The 12,625-nt window shown below is 35.7% G+C and overlaps 1 protein-coding gene across 4 annotated transcripts in view; it reads right to left on the bottom strand.

Annotated features, from left to right (window-relative positions):
* Positions 1 to 2,034: 2,034 nt before the first annotated feature.
* The window catches only part of SEPTIN11 (septin 11), an 89,777-nt gene continuing 79,186 nt past the window's right edge, over positions 2,035 to 12,625 (bottom strand). Inside the window, exons 10-11 of one of the 4 annotated variants that reach the window (XM_063458705.1) lie at positions 9,015 to 10,685; positions 2,035 to 3,174 (exon numbers count right to left, since the gene is read on the bottom strand). In XM_063458705.1, coding sequence (XP_063314775.1) covers positions 10,670 to 10,685 — 16 coding nt within the window. In that variant the 3' untranslated portion in view covers positions 2,035 to 3,174; positions 9,015 to 10,669. Of the gene's footprint in view, positions 3,175 to 7,666; positions 7,739 to 9,014; positions 10,686 to 12,625 lie in introns of all 4 variants that reach the window. The other 3 variants (XM_063458703.1, XM_063458704.1, XM_063458706.1) reach the window with 3 other exon arrangements.

Genomic DNA, 12,625 nt, shown 5'->3' with positions numbered 1-12,625 from the left:
GTTCCTCCTGAGTTGAGGAGGGTTAGGCTGAGAATGTTGTGTGAGGTTGGCTCTCAAGAACAAATGATAAGAGGTGGTGATCTGACAGAGGAAATGGAGTGGTACAGTAATTAGAAATCGTGCACATAAGTGCAAACATAATTTCAAGGGTATTGCCAGCTAAATGCGTGGGAGAATTTAAGAGGTCAAGGGTGGGTCAATTGGAATATTACCCCAAGAATTAGAGAAATAATATTACTTGAAAGGAAGTAGGGCAGCCAGGCATCAAAATTGTCAAACAAGAGAAGAGGGGACCCAGTGAGATGGTAAATAATGGCAATGTTTGCAGAGATGGGTTTAAACAGGTGAATTGAGTGAACTCCATATGAGGAGAAAGAGAGGGAAGAGGGGATGGGTAGAGGTTTGAAGGGGCAGTGGGGTAAAGGCAGAAACCTTACCACCACACTTACTATCAGATTGTCTAGTGGGTGTGAGTTAATGAAAATAAAATGATAACAAGGCAGTGTTTAGGTTAATGCAGTAAGTTTAGGGAATGTGAGATTAATAAGTCCTGGACAGCAGTTGATTTAGTGATGTTGCATGCATTCCAAAAGGACAGCGCAAAAGGATGCCTTAGTGGGAGTGTTCCATGGGATGGGTATTAAGACTGGTGTGGTTTATGGTATTAGCACAAAGTAGATTAGCAGAGGAGGGACTATTGATCATTCAGAAATGCTAACTTTGCATAAGGCTTTGGTTTCTAGCTCTGAATCCTGAGTGCAAACTTATGAATGTTGTTTGGGGCACAGGGTGTAAAAGTCTTGGGTTAGATAAGCCAGAAATGATGGGTGGAGAGGCATGCAGATATTGAGGTGCGAAAAAATCCCTAGAGTGGGGATATATATAATGGTACAATCTCTAACACCAGGGGCTTGTTTACACACTATCACTAAGGGCTTGTTTACAACCTTATCACTATGTTTCACTGGCCAGCCACTAGTTGCTAAAATGCCTGGTGCAACTGCTAGTAAATAGTGACTGCTTTCATGCAAAATTTTAATAGAAGCAACAGGGATTTACTGGCAGTCACTACTGAAAGGCATTCACTAAATAGTGGCGACAATCACTATTCTCAACTTAGCAACTACTTTCTGACTTTTTTCAAAATCTGACACTGGTAATTACCGACTACCACCCCACAAAAAAAAATACACCAGCTTTTGGCATAGTGTAAAACGTCTATGACAGCTAAATCTTCAAACATCCGATTGAAATAAAAAAATATTTTTCCCGCCACGTTGCAAAGCTTTATCGGCCAGCCACTTCTTGCCTGTTGCTATTGGCCACTTAGGGTGAAGTGCGCATGTTCATGTTTGTTTCTGTGCTTTACCTCCAAGTCACTAATCTGCAAGTGATTAGTATCTGTGGCGGCACCAGTTATTATAAATAAAGGCTATGAAATTTTAGCAACAAGAGCAGAAACCTTTTTCGCAAATAGCGTCAGCTTGCGGCAACTGTTTATTAACAAGATTGTAAACAAGCCCGAGGTGTGATCTATATTAATATTTTATGAATTAAATTATACAGTATATATAAATATATTTTAATGGACTTTGTACAGGAGAAAAAACAATGATGCATGTTTGCAACTTTTTCTTCTCAAATCTGTGACTTTTTATTTCAACTTTTCTTATAGTGCAATTGACACCAGACACAATAGCAAATAAAAAATGATCTAAAAAAAGTTGCAAAAGTGTGTGTATTTTTTACTTACTCTGTGATAAAATAAGTATACAATATTCAGATACTTTTCTACTTTACTGCAATTAGCACATAGATATCTGCAACTGCGCCATTTTTCTCATAAAACCATTTTTATACATAACCCTCAATATTTCAGCTATTATTAAACAGATAGATGGATTTATCAAAATACTTTATCAAAGATCCAAAAACTGCTGCAAAGTTATAAAAACTCCAGCAACCGCTGCTGATTCTATTGTTTGGTAACCGCACAACTTTTATGAATTTGCGCCACAATTTAGGACAACACACTTTTTCAAATGTTGATATTTTATTTCAATATAATTATGAAAATTAGTTACCCAGTAGTCCATGAGAGATTCACTAATCTGCATATTGATGCCAAACTCTACTTATTAAATCTCCTGGATAAACTTTGCCTGTCGTACAAGCAGAGCTGTAGCTCTTTCAAAATACTAACTTAGTGTAAATGTATGAGTTCAAATTTAAAAATTAAGGCATCAGCCAATGTATTTATGTTGCTCTTTTAAGAATCAGTTTCCAATGGAAAATTGCAAGTTGCAAAGTAATGGTTCATAAAACGAAAACTACCCTGTGAGCACCCTTAGTGTCAAGATCTTGCAATTTTGTAATACTTTTTTTGCATGTGTTTAACAGCAGTATTAACCAAATTACTGCAAAGAGTATGATGGGATGTGTAATATACTCTCTTGAGATGTATTCATGAGATAAGAATGCTAAATTACAGGAATAGGAAGTATTTGGAGTTGTTGAAATTTACCAAATAAAACAAAAGAAAAAACAATATTAAAAAACAAATCATAATGAACGTGTAACTGGCACAGAGAGGATAGGCCAGGATGTAACGATGGGCAAGGGTTACTGCACCTATTAAGTCCCACTTTTCTCCTGAATGTGGGTTCCTTAGCAATGGACACACTCCATCAGATAAAGATATTTCATATTCTATGAGCCATTTACAGGTACAGTGCATTTATCACCTTTAAACCCTTCAATTTTAGTCTTCAAATATTAAGAGTTGCCAAATAGATATTGAGAAGACCTTTACGGTTAACTTCCTCTTGTTAGGTCCCAGTGTAGTTCATTGAGAAATGTGGGTCCAAATGAAACTTTGGACATGCACTAAGAAACTGTCCCCTCGTTGTGGCTTTGTATCAATCATAAAACATCTTCATTGCTTAGTAGGGGGCCATCACTCTGACAACCGTTTGGTCAGCACACATCTTTAGTGCTCTTACGATACACAGTAACATATAACTCACTGAAGGTAAAGTAAGGAAGAAGATTGGAAGAAGAGTTGAGGCAGATCTTCCTACAGGTGTGCAGTTAGACTGCCGATCTTCTGACATTTCCCTGTCCGTTTGGGGGAAGGTGCAGACCTGTCAACAGGATGATTACAGAAAGAAGAAGCTATAGAAAAGGAGAAAGAATAATAATGAGGTAATTGGGATATGGCTGGAGCAAGACAGGCTTGGAGTTGGATTGTTACACGTAGCAGTTAGAAAGGTGCCATGAAGGGAAAGCAAGAAGATATTAGGTGGGGCTTGTATGGACCTGGTGCTGTAGTTTTTACATGGCCAGATGTTTTAATTTATGAGTTCACATACATATATAGCCAACATTATAAAATATATATATATTTTTTTTAAAAGCAAAGAAATGACTGTGAAATTCCAAATTTTAAGACAAATTATGTAAACTTGAAATATTAGAGTTAGCGTTTTTTTTTTTTTTCCCAGTTTGGCAATTTTGGCATAGAATTTGAAATGCTTTTCCCAAATTGTGATAATTAACAATGACTGCTATTAGGACACGTTCTGATATTCTCTCACGGGCACACAGAATCTTTTTACGTTCTTTCATCTTAGCTTGTAGTTGGGAGATATATATAGTGCCAATTACTCACTTTGCAAAGGCCAGGTTATGGCTGCGACTCAAATCAATGACAGTGTAAAATAAAAGTTAATTATACCAACTGCAGCAGGTTCATACAAATCCCCTAAAGTTGTAAGTATTTCACAACATAACAACCTGTGAAATGCCATCAGAAAGTTTGAATAGATTAAGTATTTACTAATTTTTTACCGACATGTAAGTAATGTGCATGCACATCATTTTAACACCAGGATTCTTCCAATGTCAACTGGACATCCAATTGCTTATCCTATTTAATCTACCTGGGCTACTCACTAAAGCAGGTGATGGCAACCTTTGGCACTCCCAATGTTGTGGACCGCAATGTCCCTGATGCTTTGCCAGCATTATGGCTGTAAGTGCATTATGGGAGATTTGGTCCACAACATCTGGAGTGCTGAAGATTGCCTACCCTTACACCAAAGTATGAATTCAAAGTGAATTTCAAATTCTGAATTGAAATATTTGGAAAACGTCCCCCAGTGAGCTATGTTTTCACTATAATGAATCAGCCTATTTATCTGCAATTTACTCTTTTGGTATATACTGCACTTACAATGGTTCATATTACTATATAATAAACCATTTTCAAAGACTAATCTTACTTTCCCCAGCAAAAATGGTGCTCTAAGTGCTATCAGGGTTATTCACTAAACTGTGAATCTCTGGAAATTGACCACAGAATGTTTGTTCCAATTAAGTTTGTTTTGACCAGAAATTCCAGTCAATTCATGGTTTAGTAAAAAATCCTGTATATGAATAGACGTTTACATGAATGAAAACAGAGTGAAAATGTCCATACAAAAGCAAAGTAGTAAACATAAAATGTCAAATTTGAATGATGGGATAATCACGTGCACACACGGAGACAAAATATTTTGCAATAATGTTTTATGAGGCATTTATGAAACAACAGGTAACCTCTGTCCCTCTCCAAGATGAAATACTAGTGGTATTAGGTTTGTCAGTGAGGGGTAAACCTTCTTACATTCGGAATGTCAGAAGTGTGTGTGTTGTATATATATAAAATTAAGGATCGGCGCACACACACACAAAAATGTACTTACATTTTTTTACAAGGCTACTTAGAATCACCTATCTCAGCAAACAGATAACAAATTAGGATACTGTTGCATTGTGGTGGGCTTAACATGATATGGCCATATGATGTAATTGAATCCCCATATTTCTTTGGTGAGATAAGAAGTCTTGTAAAATTGTATTTTGTATACATTTTGGTCTCTACAGCAGCACCACTGCTTAGAAATGCAGCGACGCTCTACAATTCTCTCTTTTTACTCTCTCTTTATTTATATATATATATATATATATATATATATATATATATAATCAAGGCCCAATTAAGGTGTCTGTAGGTACACAGACATACATATATCTACACATATACATACAGACACCTTGATTAGGTTGTTGATCTCCATGATATCTCAATATGATTGCTAAAATACATTGAATGCTCTTGTTTCACCCATTAAAAGCACTGAATCTTTATTGTAACATTAGATTTAAAAAAATCTACAAACAGTTCATGTCAGTAATAGTTTATCTATTTAATGATCTCCCTGTTATTGTAACAATCAGATGATTTCTTATGGCAGGGATAATGTCACAGAGCAGATGTCATCCAGTAACTTCCAGGATTTATAGTGCTTTAGAAAGTTCCCAGTGAGGTTGCTCAGAAACCTAAACAGGCAGACAGTTAGGAATGGTTCTGGAGCACTTCCTGAGAATATACGTCAGTTGCCTTAAGTGTGGTAGACATTTACATCACTGTGAAAATTCCTCAAAAAAAATAAGGGGCTCACATTTATCACCAGTGTAAAGGTCTCTGTGCACCAACACATCTTAAGTGCACGGGGTAGTTTTTGGCCTCATATCAATGCTGTATGTTTTTCCCTGTTTAAATATATTTCGTTTTGAAAACTAACTAACACAACTAACCCCCCCCGCACCCCCCCCCCCCCCCCCACACACACTTCGCTGCTTTTCACAAAACATCTTCCTGATTGGAAGTAGGCAGAACATCACATTTATTTTAACAAAACTAAAGATATTTGAATGAGGGAAAACATACAACATATAAACAAGGCCAAACCCAAATGTGTGTTGGTGCCTGGAGTGTCCCTTTAAGCACACATTTCCCCTATTATACCTATTCTATGAAATTAATACACTTTCATATACAATATTGTATTCATTGTTCTTAAACAGTTTACATTTCTTTATGTTATTTCTTGTCTTTACTAACATGTTATATAGTATATTTTAATTGAAAATAGTAATTATCCCCTTTAGGCAAGGAAGTACGTCTTTTCTGCAGAATAGTTCCAAGATAACATTTGTGAATGAAATGTTCTACTTTCTTCAGAACCTCCCAGATCACAGGGGATACACGTAAAAACCAACAACACACACACAAAAAAATGGAAACACACGTTTTAAGTTAAAAGGTATAAAGTATATTTTTGTCTGAGTGCTATAATGTCCTCTGTCTCTCATACAAAAATGTATTCAAAATAAGTTGTATAGCATTATATTTGAAACATGAAATGTTTTGACACCAGAATAAAAATTATAACACATGACAAGTGTCTATCATATACATTCTAGACATAATACTGCGTTAACACGGCATGTTGGATACAATTTATTTTTTAACGAAACTGACACATGGGATACTTTAAAAAACAAAACAAAAACAAAACATAACATTCAAAATTCTAAAGCTACAATTTAAGGCAATGGTATGCATAATATATATATTTATATATAAAAAATAAACTGTTACATTATTCCTACTGCGCTGTTCACAGCTTCATGTTCAGAAATATTTTTTTTAAAATATAACGGCGCTTTTGGTTAAGTTGCATCCACAAGCTTTACAAATGATATACACCCTAATCCAAATGCACTGCAAATGCAAGACAAGACACAATGGAATGAGCTTGACAATGAAGGGATGTGACGACCCATGAATATGCTCCCATAGTTACCGAGGAAAGAGAGATACCTAATAAGCAGAACAGTATCTGAGCTGTGAATGTTTGTGCCAGGACATTGTAAGCATCATTAAAGTGGAAGGCAGGTATTTTTTTTTTGCAAGCTATGAATTTTTACCATTTATAGCTAGCAATAGCCTGTGCCATTCTGACAGAAGCTCTCATCACTCAAAGCCAGCCTAAATAGAGGTGATGTAATGCATGGTAAGATCACTTACTATTTATGCTAGACTATATTCTGAGTACCTGTATATATTGACAATAGCCAGCACTTTTGTACACTTTGGGGTGTATTCACTAACTGGGAATTGTGGAAATCGAACAAGAGGGATTGCACATTGTATAGACCAAGACAGCAGAGCCAGAAAAATAACTGTCCCAAACTTTTTTTTTACAATTCTGCTTTTTTGGTCTAAACTTTGCCGTTTCCTATTTATAATGCCTATGTATACCTCTGCCTACTTAAAGACAAAGAACTGACAAAGCAATTGCAAATTTTATCCTAAATCAGCCATTTTGGCCTAAATTTTGCAATTCGCTTTTCTTCCCCACAATACCTGGTTTAATTAACAGTTACTATTATTGCACATAGATCTTCTACTAAGAAATTGCTATGCAAGGCTAAAAGACTATTACAATTCGAATATGTGTGCCTGAGTTCAAAATATAATCAGATACTCAACGATGTTGATAGCTCAGCTATATCCTTAATCTATCTACTTATATAGACCGTTATTATTTGAATGCAATCACAACAGAGGGGCAACATTTGTGACAGTTTTGTTTACTGAAACCTGGAGCCTTGTCATTTAATTGTTTCATTTGTTACCGGTATTTAATTTTCAAGATGAAATTTCACAGTGTTTACAAAATGCTATCCCTTGTGTTTCAAAGAACATTTTTTCATAGTGCTGTTAATTAATGTATTAACAAGAAACCACCTATATTCTGGCTTCTTATATACTTACATGCAGAGGAGGGAAAGCACATCCATATACATTCGAAAGGAAGCCATTTATTCTGTGCACAGCCAAGGACTACTGTAGAGAAAGTATAGATACAGAAAGAGAGACATACAGGTGCAGCAGTTTTAAGCTAAACATGGCCCAGGGATAGAGTTCTCATTGGTTTAAATGTTATGACCTCTTTTACTATCCTCTCCAGTACCTCCCTTTATCCATATTTTAAGATATTTACTATTGCAGATACCAGGTGTGAGTGAATTGCTTGCTTTTCTACAAATAAAAGTATTACAAAATAAAATAAAAATAATAATAATAAAAAATATCAATAGCATTTAAAAGCAAAATGTCACAAGAAAAACAAATTGCTTGATTCAAATAGGATGTATGGGAATCATATTTCAAAAATGTACATTATACTGTAAAGGCACTTAGTGACTTGGCAATTAGATTTCAGTATGTACTTTATATATGGTGCATGCTATACTCCTCCAATACCTTATAAGTATATGAATTACGCATTGAAATTTTATATATATCTATTTGCATCTGCCCCACTATGTCCATTTCAATTCACTAGATACAGTATGGCAACCACACATAAGCAAAGTGATACTCAATTTAGGGGATAAAAGGAAAACAAAACCATATATAATAAAAACTCAAATGAACACAAAATAAGAAAATAAGGTGCCAAAAAATTGTATATGGTCACAAAGTAACGAAAAAACAAGAAACAAAGGATTTAACTGTCTGACATTGGAGGCTGTACACCCAGTGATATTTATGGCTATTTAAAAAAAAAATTATATATGCTTAGTTGGCATATTAAGGTTTGATGTCTAAATCCAGTTTTAGCAAGTGCCAAGAGAAAAAAAAAAAGTATGTTCACAGACAGCTAAAAAACACAGAGAACATTACAAACATACAAACTTAGCATAATGAGTGATTGGATGCAAGTCATGGTAAGGAAACTTAGTGTCCATTCACAATCCTATTCTGCTTTTAGCACGTAGTTGCCTATATTCCTGGTGTTAATTTATTTATTTACCCATGTAACAATCTTCCCCACCTCTAGTTGTATTGACCCAATTTTCTTCCGACCCAGAGCCATGTTTAGGCAGTGAAAAAAAGAAACTCTGCTCTTATGTCAGAGCAAAACCAAGCGGAGAAGATGCATTTAAGATGCATTCAAGCACATTTGCTTCCAGGGTGCAGATGTGGGAATGGCTGCAGGCAAAAAGGAATGTGCAGATTAATAAGTGGTACGTGTCTCTGTGAGCTGGATAAAAAAAAAAAAAAAACTATAATAAACAAACAAAACAAAAAAAAAGATAAATAAGAGACAGGCTACCTAGCTATAAGCAGAAGGGAAACAGGCAAAACAGCATCAGGAGAGAAAGAAATCCCGAAGTCAAAAGGTAAACATGGGTCGCCACTTCTTGGAATGTATCAGAAAGGGCAAGGCGCTGTCCGGGAAGGAAAAGGCATATAAAAATAAAAAGGAATACAAAATACAAGTACGTCAGTTTTCTTACCACGTATGCCATTTTAAAAAATAAACACGCTTGGGATGTTCATGTCAAGAGCGTACATGTTCATTTGAAGAGAATGGCAATGGATACAGAGAGGGTGAGAGAGAGGAAGGGGGAGAGAATCAGGAAGCTCTTTGACATACCCGCACGGATTTCCTGCTCTTGGTAGTAACATACAGATGTGAGTACTGCTAAAAAGATATTTATTGAAACACGTTCACACTTACAAATAAAAGAAAAGGTCCTTGTTGCTTTGTAAGCCAGTTGCCTTGCCAAAACCCATAGTGCTTTACATTGAAAACATCCTACCATGATTAGCCCTTAAATCGGTGTGAATCTACTGCATTATACTGGTCCAGGGATGTCTAACCTTGATATTGCAGGTGTTGGTCAGCCATATCTGCAGTGCCATGATTAGCCATCAATGGGCTAGTATTGGCCCAGAAAGTACTTAAAGCAGTGCTTGACACCCTGCCTAGCACAATGATTATGTAAACGGTCTTGCCAAAACAGCACATTTTATTAAATAAAGCAAAGAAAATGGGCTTATTAAACAGCATTTTTCCTTCTTTCTGCATATTAATCAGCAGTAAATAGTAAAGCATTATAATTGTATTTGGTTGTCTATTTCGATTCAGCCTCTTCTAACCAGTGTGGAACATTTTCCATTGGGCCAATGTCAAAGGGTTTCAGCAAAAGACAAGTCTGACTATTGTTGGAATGGGTCACACTGGCCTCTGTCCAAAACCTTTCAGGGATTGAGGGGAAGAAAATTAAGGCTGTGACGGCCTAGTAATGGAAAGTTATCCAGACTAATTCATGAAGAGCAAAGCTTAAAAATTGAAATAAACGTGAATACAATTTTATTAAGGCATAATTGCAGCTGCAAGGTATTATCTCTGAACAGCACCATGAATTCAGCTTCACAAAGACTAAATTTAGTTTTGGTCAGTCTTAAATATTCTGGACAAGCATGGAGTAAAGGCATGATATAAGCATGTATTAAAGGCATTGGGTTACCAACAGTGAGAGTACACTTTAAATGGTGCTGTCTGAATCGATTACATTTGCTCAAGTGATTTAGTCATTCTTAACCAGGGATACCAATTTGTAGCTATCCAGCTGTCAACTGCCAACTAGAGTCAAACGGCTGGACAGCTAACCGTGAATACCCCTTTACACAAAACAAATGTAGTTTTGATCCATAAATAATAGACAAGTGTTAGGCAAATAGTTATCAGCAATGTGAAAGGCCCACGTTGCTGCAATTCGTCGCAGGCCAGGCTTGGCAACATTCGCTTCCCAGCAACAAACAGTCCGAGTGCACGCAGTTTTTTTTTTCCTCCCCCCACGTGCAGCCAAACATGATGCATTTAATGAGTGATTAGTGATCTGTGTCGTGTAACACAAAATGGCAGGGACACATTACTGCATAAAGCAGGGAAATGCAGGAACATCCTTGGCTGGCCAGACTTTATGTGAAGCTCGCACTGCAAGTTAAAAGAAAAAAAAAACAAGAACACACAACACAAACACAAAAAAACAAAAACAAAAAAAAAACAACACAAAACATACAGAACACCCACATTAGAAATGGAAAACAACAAATCAAAAATGAATTAGAAAAAATATATATCAGAGGTTCAGCATCTTTGGGGTAGATGCCCATGCAATATTCACATGTAATAAAACATACTGTAAGAGGAAAAATACATACATTTAGAAGATTTAGGATCTTAGATCCATAGGGTCTATGTGTCAAGCTAACATTTATATTCTTTCAATTTTATGTCAGTGGAAGAAGTTCGTAGAGCTTTAAATTACCTATAAATTGGAGGCATAAACATTCTGCCAAATAATAATTAAATGTGTCTGTTATGTTCCAGTGTGTTCCACGGGAACATGTTTTGGCCACAAATGTTTGGAATTTTTCCAGCTTGACACTTAAACCTATAATACATATAAGCAAATAAATGTAAGCCCCCACCCCCTATAAAAAAGACTGATACATTATTAGGATATTCTTCCAGATTATTTTTTTTTAACAAGGCAATTAGACTTTTTGGTTAGTAGAAGATGCCTAATTCAATGGGTGTACAGCTGTAAAATGCTTAATCTTGTAGAGGTGCATACTCCGTGACAGTGTGATGTAAAACAACTAGATTTTTATTTCATTTTTTAAAAGCCATTAATAGTCAGAAACTGGGTGCCCTGACCATATTAAATGAATCTTAAAAATGTACTGTTACCATTCTAGACAGCATGATGCTACACTGGCAAAACTAAACTGAATGCACATTCTATTGTTACAACGATAAGTCATAATTGGAGGAAAAGACTCCCAGACAGTGAATATGGCAATGCAGCTAAAGATTTAGATGAGACCTAAGGGCTAGGAGAAAACACTATTCCAGCAAACTGCAATATCTTTACAGTGGTGAAATTAGCTTTATTAGCAGAGGATATATTCTTTTTTTATGTATTATGATTTTTTTGCTACAATATAATGTATAGTTTAATGTCATTTCAACAACAAGTGAAGTCACAAATACATCTATTTGAAGTCTTTTTTGTTGTGAAGGGATGTCTGTTATATGAATGTATCAATGTGCATGTGAAACAGAGGATGAATTCAGCTCTCTGTCTCGGATACTGGGTAATGTGACAAGTAATGCTTTAACAGATCAAATCTTGCTGCACATTCATTACTGTGACTATGCTAGGAGCAAAGTATTGTACAGAGATAACCACAATGCAACATATAATATCAAAATGGTATAAAAAATTGTTCAGGATCAAGTTTAGTACCTAATGCTGCAATATCACTTGAATCAACATAGATATAACATTAATCTTAAAACTAAAGAAGTGCATAGTGTTTTAGTATGTATCACTTTTCCTGGCCATACGTGCTTAAAGAATTTAGTTGATTTTTTTCTGTCTGCTTCTATTTCCAGTGATGCTAGGTGCTGACAATAAATTAGTTGCCATACCTGTAAGGTATTCACTATAGTGAGAATTCAAAGTGATTTTCAAATTTAAGATCACAATTGCTAAGTCAGCTATGGTATCAGTTTGGCCTCTCTGGTCCTACATTTGAAATTCACCTTGAATTCTCATTTTAGTAAATAGCCCTGTCAATAGAAAAGACCACCAGAGATTTAAAGGAATTGTAGTCCAATGACATCTGGAAGTTGGACACTCCTGCTCTGTGCCAATTTGATGTTCTGATCTGTGTTTATCTATTCCACAGTAATTATTGGCCATATTTCCTACCATGACTTATTTTCTACAATAATTGTGATTCAGGCTTCTGCCCAAATTGTGCAGCCTGTAAAGTTGTGTATACGAGGATATCACAATAGGGGCCTCTGAAAATGAATGGTTTCCAGTGTTCTATGCCAAGGATATATTCCCCATATTAATTGTT

This window comes from Pelobates fuscus, chromosome 6 (genome assembly GCF_036172605.1).
Source record: "Pelobates fuscus isolate aPelFus1 chromosome 6, aPelFus1.pri, whole genome shotgun sequence".
NCBI lineage: Eukaryota > Metazoa > Chordata > Amphibia > Anura > Pelobatidae > Pelobates > Pelobates fuscus.
This window is presented reverse-complemented; position numbering and strand designations above follow the sequence as displayed.